The 9,776-nt window shown below is 34.4% G+C and overlaps 1 protein-coding gene across 1 annotated transcript; it reads right to left on the bottom strand.

Moving 5' to 3' along the window:
• Window positions 1-120: 120 nt before the first annotated feature.
• On the bottom strand, window positions 121-8,558 carry LOC135617717 (ethanolamine-phosphate cytidylyltransferase-like). The gene is made up of 9 exons (XM_065118235.1): window positions 7,993-8,558; window positions 6,296-6,531; window positions 5,352-5,533; window positions 3,597-3,668; window positions 3,360-3,427; window positions 3,083-3,203; window positions 2,015-2,080; window positions 1,806-1,928; window positions 121-548 (listed from the first exon to the last, which is right to left on the bottom strand). Exons 1-9 carry the CDS (start codon window positions 8,316-8,318, stop codon window positions 477-479), a joined length of 1,266 nt encoding a protein of 421 aa, XP_064974307.1. The 5' UTR covers window positions 8,319-8,558; the 3' UTR covers window positions 121-476.
• Between the last annotated feature and the right edge of the window lie 1,218 nt (window positions 8,559-9,776).

Here is a 9,776-nt window from a genome sequence, read left to right as displayed (position 1 = left end):
AAAAAAAGATAGCATGACATGTTACCATATTCTGGGTTTTGATATCACTTGGTAAATAAATGAGGCTATGGTTGATTGATTCTAACAACAGGTGAATAAGAAGGTCAAACTCCGCTAAAATACAAGGAAATGATGTATCACACTAAGAAACAAAGAATACATATGTATGATCTAATGAACCTCAGTTACAACTCATCCCAGGCTGACATAATTAAGATTGGTACGGGAGCATTTAAGCATGTTAAAAAAAGAATTAACTTGATAGACTACGTTGCTCAATGCTCGTGGTTATACCGTTATACCTTCCAGCCTATCATCTGAGCTACATCAGCAGCATAATGGCTATCTGCAAAACGTTAAAAATGATGAAAACTCAAAACTAATTAATGTTGGGTCGATATTTCAATTACTGCCTCTGCAGGAGTTAATAATGGGAGGATTCCGGAAATAATAGCTTCCAGTTGACCTCGTGAGACTCAGTCTCCAGCTACATAACTTTTGTTCTCGTAATACCTCCTTTCGCTGGCTTCCTTCTTCTCATTTCGTTTCTGTAACAATGGCAAAGAAGTATTCTTGGATTCAGATCATCAGAAGGCCATGACTTAGAGCAAGGGATGTGAAACACTTGCGCAAAACATAATGTTTAGCCTTTAAGTGGTTAAGTGTGAAAATATCAAAATTAATGGCATTTCACTACTCCTTGGATATGTATTTGCTGAATTGAGCATAACTAGCAGCATAAAATTGCATTTGTGATCACCACTACTGCAAATGGTCACATCATATCCACTAACAACCTAGTTAACCCTACAACATTGACTAATTTACTATATATCAAGAATCAACAATAACAAAGCTGTAAGTCCCAACTATTTGGGATCAACTATATGGATCTCTTACCGTCATTGAGATATGTAAAAAAATCATATGTTTAATTAAGTTTAGAGTAATTACATATTTATTTATAGTTTCTATTAAAATCTTTCTAGGTTTTCCTCTACCTCTCCTCATATCATTAACAGTAATCATTTCATCTCTTTTAACTATCGTATTCGGGAGTCTCTTAAGCACATGCTCATATCATCTTAAAGAATTTTCTCTCATCTTATCCTCTATCGAAGCGATACCTTTTTGTCCACAAATAAAAGTATTTTTTTTTTCCATTTTTCTTAATAACCCCATAAATTCATCTCAGTATTCTCATCTTGAGAGCCTCAGAATGTTAAAGATCAATAATCCAATGGCAGAAGCAAGCGAGTCACAGTATTAATTTTATCACATCGTTCATTCCATAGTCCAAGTCAGTTATGAAAACATGATAAATCACAACTCTAGGTACTGATCATGCAATTTACATCTGCAGCTCATAGTTAATATTAATAGTTAACACTTAATAATAAAATAAGAGTTGTTGATATGTGATTATGATGCAGTAATTATGAAATGAAATAGCTGACATGTATAACTTAACATCAATATTTAATATTTTAAAATGTGCAGTAATTTTGACACACCATTCATTAAATAGTACAGATCAGTTATGAAAACATGATAAATCACAAATCTCCATACTGGTTCACTGCTCAGAGTTAATAACTATGAACAGCAGACTTCAATTGCAAAACTATTATCTAGAGTTGTGATTTATAATTTTCTCAAAACTGGACTGAATTATTTAATGAATGGTGTGACAAAATTACTACAGATTCCAAAATATTAAAGATTGAAGTTAACCATACAGTATACTGAAAATGATAAATTTATCCTTTTGAATATCATTCCTAACATAACCATATTCGAAGTACCTGATACGATTCATGGTTTGAAACAATTCGCTTGATGATTGTACTAGTGGTGATATCTAGAGGACTTTTTAATTGCTTGTAGATTCCCATATCCATCGGAACAGCATAAGGATTAGACTCTTCCTGCAAAGTCAAGCCATATGATAGCATGAATAATCTGGTTATTTACATTCTTGTGGCATTATAAGATCTAAAAATCACCAGGGTACCTTTAGAAAATCCATATTTTCAGCTACTGTTCCATGAACAACCAAAGAGATATTAAAGGTAGTAATCTGCAGATACAAAAAGATAGAAATATCAAGTTAGTCTAACAGGCAGATAAGAAATGTCACCTTATGAAAGAAAAAAAAAAAAAAAGCCAATGACAACCATATGGATGGATCAAATAAATAGCTCGCTCGCCTCTTAGAATGTTCATGTAACCACAAGAAAATAGCTTTAATAATCTCAAACAAAGATACAATACGTATTTAATGTAAAAGCCTCTAATATACATCTGCTCAAAAAAGTTTTGTAACCTTACCTTGAAAATCAAAGAAATAGTTCCCTCATGATTGTTCTTGTGGAAGATGTAGTCAATGCAACAATTATCTCTAATCTTAAAACATCTTATAGAAGTTTGAAGAGCAAGAGTGGCTAATCCTAACTGACACACCCTTGTGAAGCATAAATGGATCAGAGATCCAAATCATGATTGGATCAGGTAAAAGCAACCCATCAGATTTTTGAATCGGATATAAGAGGGCAGGCCTTGGTACAACAGTAAGGTTGCTCCTTTGCGACCTGAGAGACTAGGGTTCGAGTCACGGAAACAACCTCTCCATCTCTATAAGAGTCAGATATTGTATGATAGTCTGATCCAATCTGGAACCAAGGTGTCCATATCCACTAACATAAGGCTCTGTCAAAGCTCAAGCTAGACATTATCAAGGACTCACCCCTAATGAGAATTTAGAAGAGAAAACAAAATTGATTCATCAAGTTTATCCACATTAATGAGAATTTCAACAAGTCATGATATTTATTTGGAATGGTTTTCACAAAGAACACTTTTTCCAAAAAGCATGTAACTTTAAATATTTGTCTTGTGACAGATAAAATGCAGAGAATTATGGCTACATTGCTATTCCATGTTTTAGGCTATAAGAAGCAACTTTAAAAAAAAATAAAGAATATTGAGATATAGCTTCATGCTATCATATAAAGTATGCAGAAAGTGTTTCCCTCTTCAGAGAGGCAGTGGATCACACAAAAACTGCATGACTGTTACTAACCATATCTTTTGAAACTTCCCAAGGGGCACCAATAATTACTTCATCTACATAACGACAGGCCAACACACTCAAGCTTCTCTCATGAAGATTCATTATTGGACGATGAGCTCCTCGAGTAGCACTGTGCAAAGTAACAAAATATAAATTATCAGTTTACTGAAAAAAGATATTACTCAGCATAAACTGGACAAAAGAGAAACATCAAATAATAATTTACAATACAAGGAATATAAGTGATTGATAAAGGCAGGAGGAGTCAAAATGAGAATAAAGTGACCTGATTGTCTGATCTGTATGAATCCCCACGAGTAGAAAATCACCAAGTCCTCGAGCAAGCCGTAGTATCTATACACAGAAATGATACTAATAATCAGTAGCAAGGGAAGTGAAAGTCAAGATAAAGATGACAACAGTAACTGTCATGGAAGTTTGTATCTGTTATGAGCTTTATTTTCTGATATAACCAAAATGTGAATTTTCAGCGATATTAGGGGCCAGAAATAGCTTAATATACCTCCACATGTCCTGCATGGAACAAATCGAATGCACCATCTATGTAAATTATGCGAGCATCGGGGCCTGGACCCTGTATGAGAAATGGCAAACATCAGACAGTGAACACCATGTTTAAATGAAAAAACTAAGAGCATATCAACTAATAAGTCAGTGGCACGCACTGAGCATATAAACAATACATGTGCCATCAAGATCGTAGAAGGGTGGGGGAAATTAATTTTATGAAATGATATAGTAATTTTGCTCAGTCACTAGGAGGATTATATGGGAGACAATTTGTTGACTTCGAGAACAAAGCCATAATCATATGATCTTTGTTTCCACATGTTCAAAACAAGTGATTCGAGTTTATGCTTAATATTCCATCTTGAACGGTTCATTTTTTATTGAAATAAAACTGGGCTAAGTTTTCTATTAACTATGAATGGTCAGACACAATACATAGTCATGCTACCTAGTAATAAGCATACAGTGGCCAAATTTTTTCCTCACAGAAAGACATGAACTTAGTGTGTCAATGTGTGGTAACAAAACAAGGAGGGACTCTGTCAAAATTGCTTTAGGCTCAATGAGTGCATTAGATTGACAAAATCATCTCTCCATTTACCTATATAAGAATATTAATATTCTTTTAATGAAATTGTTAAGATGTAAAATAAGCAACATGATTGGTATCAGAATAAAATGAATAATTTTTTTTTAGCACAATCATATATTGACAAACCACAAAGTGCTGAAAATATTAGCAAGAATAAAGAACATTGTAAATACTTCTATATTTACGATGATAATGTTAGACATAAATATAACAATTTTAATTGGAAACAAATTATCTTAAATGGTTGATGACCAATAAAAACAATGTGAAATAAGCACAAAGGACTAAGAAGATTAAAAAGAAGCAAAAACTACATCCCTATACCTCAACATACACAAGATAATTAGACACGAACACTAGAAGGGAACTTGAAAAAAAATTTGGAACTGAGGGGCATAATACATAACCAACACTTTACAAGTGCAGAAATAAGGACTTAAAATAAATCATTTTGATGTCTAAAAGTGGTTTTGCTAACATTCAACCAAAACATGCCTTTTGCTCTACCTCATCCAAATGGTTGTCCAACATACAGCAATAGATAAAACAAAGAAAAAGAATATGGTCTTCATATTAATAGGCAGAATGACATAAGAAAAGAATGGGCAAAGATGGTTAGAGAACATCTTATTGAAGGGTTCAATCTGCAGACTCCAAGATGATTTCATTGTTACCCATGTTAATAGAAATGAAAATACTTGCCTTTGTATGCAACTTTCAACAATAAAAGTCATTTTTCTTTACATATTGGATTCATCAAAGTAGCTACTTGACTAATCATCATCGGTAGTTAGCCTTCTAGAAAGAGTCAGCTGAATGCAAGCAATAAACTTGTTTGAACTTCCAAAAGACTATTACAAGAAACAAGATAACAAGGATATCTGTGATATGAATTCTTGCACTAAAGGTATCACATCAAGTCACATGTCATCGCCAGAATTGAATTGAGTATTATTAAGACTTTGCAGAAGTGCATAAAAAATTAAAGCCAAATATCAAACTATTCAGGTTATATTTATCGCCCACAAGAAAAGAAAATCAAGAAATTGAACTCTGACATGGAGAAAGAATCACCAAAAAAATAATAGCAACAAATATAATTGGTATAGTTAGTAACAGAAATCTAATACTTGGAGGAGGCTTCAACATGTCTACCTTGCCATTTGAAAATTGCACTATTCGGCGAGATGTAGGCAAGAAATGGGATATCCGAGTTCCAGTACCAGACCCCACATCATCAACTTTCTGGTTGTGCCCATGGCTGAACTGCCTTTGCAAAGAAGAAGGATTATGACTACCACCAAGTGGTCTCTCTCTAACACAAAGTAGCATGCGACCTGTTATGCCAATTGCAAGCTTTACCACAGTGTATAAAGAGACTATTTAACCAAACATGAAGTAAATCAATATAGTTAGAATTTTGGATATAAAGAAATCAATCGGTATGACTTAAGGAGAATAAGAAGTGGAACACATATATCCAACATATCAAATCAACTCAAGCATACAAATTTCACTCTCTACAACAGCAACTCCAAAAAGAGTACCAAAGTAGCACCGACAGAGCAAACACAATATGTTAGATTAAAGGTTAATACTCCAAGTGATGCTTCCAGGTGCACTTCCAGAGAATATTTCAATCCGTTGGTCGTGCCAATAATGTATATTTACCCCATATACAGAATCCTTCCACATGGATTTTACTACCACAAAATATGCAATGTGCTAAACGTGTACAATTAGCAGCAAGTGAATAGATCTAATGATTGCTAGTATTAAAGAACCAATTATGCACTATAGAAAAGGGCAGAATTATTTAAAAAGCTGACAAATGCCGATCTAGTTGTTCCTATTACCTGCCAATGTTATGTTTGAATCATAGAACTGAACCAAGCAACAATAACTTGAATCTTGTATAATCAAGATTCTACTCAGAAAGCAAAGTTTGATAACGTAATCTAACATCTTATCCTTCGTACTAATACCACAACTGGAACATACCATGTTCCAAATAAATGCATGATCAAGTATGATGAGGTTGCTTACAAGAAAAAACCTGGTTCAAAACAGAAAAGCAAAAGCAAGAGCAGAATGAGTACCAACAATGTCTGTACTTGACACTCCTTCAGTTCTTTTGATTTGCTTATAGCGACCAGCCTTTTTGGCTAAGGCATATGCATCAGTGCCATCTGGCAGTAGGCAAGGATCATCACCATGGATAATATAATCTATATTGTATTCAGTGAAGAGCTTCTTCATGAACTTTTCAGTGATAGCATATGGAGCATCTGGAATGACCTCATCAACCCACTTCACAGCACCTACCATTATCATCCTACCAAAAATATGAAACATAAAATAGTCACACATAGAATATCGATCACTGCTCACAGGGAGTTCATATTGTACGAGGCAACCCAGTCTCATCGAAAATATAATCTAATTGCAATTATGAACAAATTTATTAAAAAATGGTAAACTACTTTCTATTTCATTGACAACAAGACATGAAAAATTAAAGAAGCAAAATTCTGAGTTAAAAAGACTAGATAACATTGGCAACTCAAATTAACAACCACATGACTGGATGTCATGACTGGTGTCTACATACAGACCATGCAACCTACCATGCACTCACAGATGAAATTATAGTCTATGGATGAAAAATGCAATTGCTTCTTGGTACAATCAAATGACAAAAGAATGAAGGAATAACTTCAATACAAATCGAATTAGTTAATAACTGAAAGCTATTAAACTAATTTACAAGATAGACAAAACATTATCAAACATTATCAAACATTAAACAAAAATTTACATATGATGTTGTCTCATGCTTTTGCAACTTAGTTCACTGGGTTCATCCATGGATTATAGCAGAAGCATAAAATCAGCAATCGTGTAGTGCACATCATCCGACCACCCAGGGTATGTGGAACACTGGAATTAATATCCATTGTCAAAAGCTCAGTGAAATCTAGGCAGGAACGAACTGATCAGGCAAAAAAAAAAATAATCCTACAGAACTGACCAAATATGGTGCTCAAACTAATAACCAACACCAGAGATTCGGATGTTCTCCAAGGGTGATGTGATGGACAGCAGGTTTGTTACATCTAATAAAGGTTCATAGGCCCTATAGAGAGCCATCATTGACTAAGTGTATTAATGGAAATACAACACCTATGTGACTATCCTATAATTAGGTTAGTTATCATTATGTGCACACACCATACTTAGATAGGACTATAAAGGCATTGGTCATTTGAAACTTTCTTTGGGAAATTAGATGTGCACACAGGAGTAGATAAAAAATCTCACGTTAAACTGGAACAAAACGATGAACGAAGACAAATGTCCCACAAGGATAATTATATATTGCATTTTACTAATAAATAAAAGAAAATATACGGGCTCAAGATCTATGCATGGCATCATAAATTTTCTATTTGCGTTTTAGAAAATCAAATGGACACTTGAACTGTGCTAACCACCGGCCAAAGGACTCAACAACTTCAAGTTACATATTGCTCTTCATTGCCAATTTGTCATTCACATAAACTGTAGAAAGAAAAGGGGAAAAAAAAGAATGTGTAATACAAAAACGTCGTGAATTACCTAACAAATTCAAGATAAAAGATAGCAATTATTTGACCGTGACAAAATATAATAAAAATCAAGTGGTTATACAAAACCTAATAAACGTTGGAAAGAGAATTAAAAGAAATGTCAACTCACATTACCACAATAAAACTAGAAAGCAACATCTCAAAAGACCCATATAAGATCTACGTACCTCTCATGGAGGGGAGTGACGGGGGGCCCCTTGTTGGCCGTGATCTCGTCGTCGCTGACAACCCCGACGACGAGCTGATCGCCGAGCGCCCGGGCTTGGCGCAGGGCATTGCAATGGCCGTAGTGCATCATGTCGAAGCACCCGTCCATGTAAACCCGGACGGGCGTCTTCCTCTTCCGCCGGATCCCGGGCAGCCGCACCCCAAAGAGCGGCGGCGGAAGGCGGATCGAGACGAGGGAGAGGGCGAGGAGGAGGCCACCGAGGAGGCACGCCGCGGCGAAGCTGGGGCTTCCGAGGACTTCCATGGCGCTGCCTCCGGATCCCATCAACAGCCAAGAGGGGGGGAGAAAGGGCAAACGTAGACGGATCTGATCTCGGATCTAGGGTTTCTGATGTTCAGCGTTATCGGAGAACGGTGGACCTCCTCCCGCCATCGGGGCCCTCTCGATCGGAGATGAGGCCGAAGTGGGGAGGCGATTATTTATAGGGCCGAGAGCGTGTGGTGTTCCCTTCTTTCGTTCACGGGGCGAGTGAGAGCCAGCGAAGGGGAGGAGAGAGAGAGAGAGAGACCGGCGTGGAGTGAGAGCCCCAATAAGGCGATGGGGCGTGATGGATTGCTAAGGACCGTCCGATCGATGAAACGAGCAACGACCGTAGAAATAAGTAGAAGTTTCTGATATATCTTCGGAGGAGATCATAAATGCTTGTTAATAACATGGAACACATGCCGTGCACGTGACTAATTCTATTCATATTTAATACTATATTGGAATAATTAATGTAATTGGTTGAGTCAACATAGTTAAAAATTAAATTTATAATAATATATTCGTAAAGTTTCTATATATCATTTAAATTATTTCTTTTTTTATGTGAGACTAAATGAAGATATTATAAATTTTATATAACAAATAATAGTTTCTTTTACGACGGTTACTATCATTATTATTACTCCAAAAATGTTAAGATTAACCACTTTTAATCATGGTTTTTAATCCATTTGTAATTATGAAATATAAAAGCATGAATACCTGAAATCAAATTATTTAGTATCACAATAAATTATTGAAAATATTAATTCAAATTAGAGATTCATGAAACAATTAATTTAGGTTGGCTGAAAGATATAGTTGTGAAACCTAAAATTAGAGTGATAATTATAAAAATTAATAACTTTGGTTGAATATATAATTTTACTAAATTTTGATATTTTTATTTTTATTTTTTACAAAGGGTAAAATAGAAAGATAAAATTTATGACACTTTCTAAAATATATCAGTTGATATTTTGAACCGTAAATCTTTTGTATGAGGGTCTAAAATACATCAAGACTATACCAATACTTAAAGAATAAAAATATGACAACTAAGGTTTCAATCCTTTAACCAAAATGTATCAATTGAGATTTTGAACTTTTAATATTTCATAAGTAAATCTGGTGTATCATTGTTATACTATTTTATTTTTTAGATATATTTTAGTGATGTGATATTTATAAATCTTTTCAGCAAATAATTCATCTTTACTTGCACATAATTAAAATATTGATATGTAGCAATTAAATCATGGGAATATTTGGACACTTCTTCCTTGCACGTTATCTCCTTTGTTTAGCTTACATAACCATCACCTAATTTCTTTTTAACTTTATTTTTTTTATAAATAATAATAAATATTGAATACTCTTTTTATTTAAAAAAATCTCTTTTTAAGCTTCCTCGATGTCTAATAATTTTAAATTTTTATTTGATACCTTTTATTTTATTCTAATACTTTAAATATT

This window comes from Musa acuminata, chromosome BXJ2-7, assembly GCF_036884655.1.
Source record: "Musa acuminata AAA Group cultivar baxijiao chromosome BXJ2-7, Cavendish_Baxijiao_AAA, whole genome shotgun sequence".
Taxonomy (NCBI): Eukaryota; Viridiplantae; Streptophyta; class Magnoliopsida; order Zingiberales; family Musaceae; genus Musa; species Musa acuminata.
The sequence above is the reverse complement of the archived record's forward strand: the minus strand, read 5'-3'. Positions and strand labels throughout refer to the sequence as shown.

What these genes read in the sequence shown, in the direction of transcription:
- LOC135617717 (XM_065118235.1), bottom strand. Translation starts at nt 8,318, where the DNA reads ATGGGATCCGGAGGCAGCGCCATGGAAGTCCTCGGAAGCCCCAGCTTC. An exon ending in GTCAAGTACAGACATTGTTG is followed by an intron (nt 5,534 to 6,295) that starts GTACTCATTCTG and finishes TTGGCATAACAG; the next exon opens with GTCGCATGCTACTTTGTGTT. An exon ending in TCCATGCAGGACATGTGGAG is followed by an intron (nt 3,428 to 3,596) that starts GTATATTAAGCT and finishes TTCTGTGTATAG; the next exon opens with ATACTACGGCTTGCTCGAGG.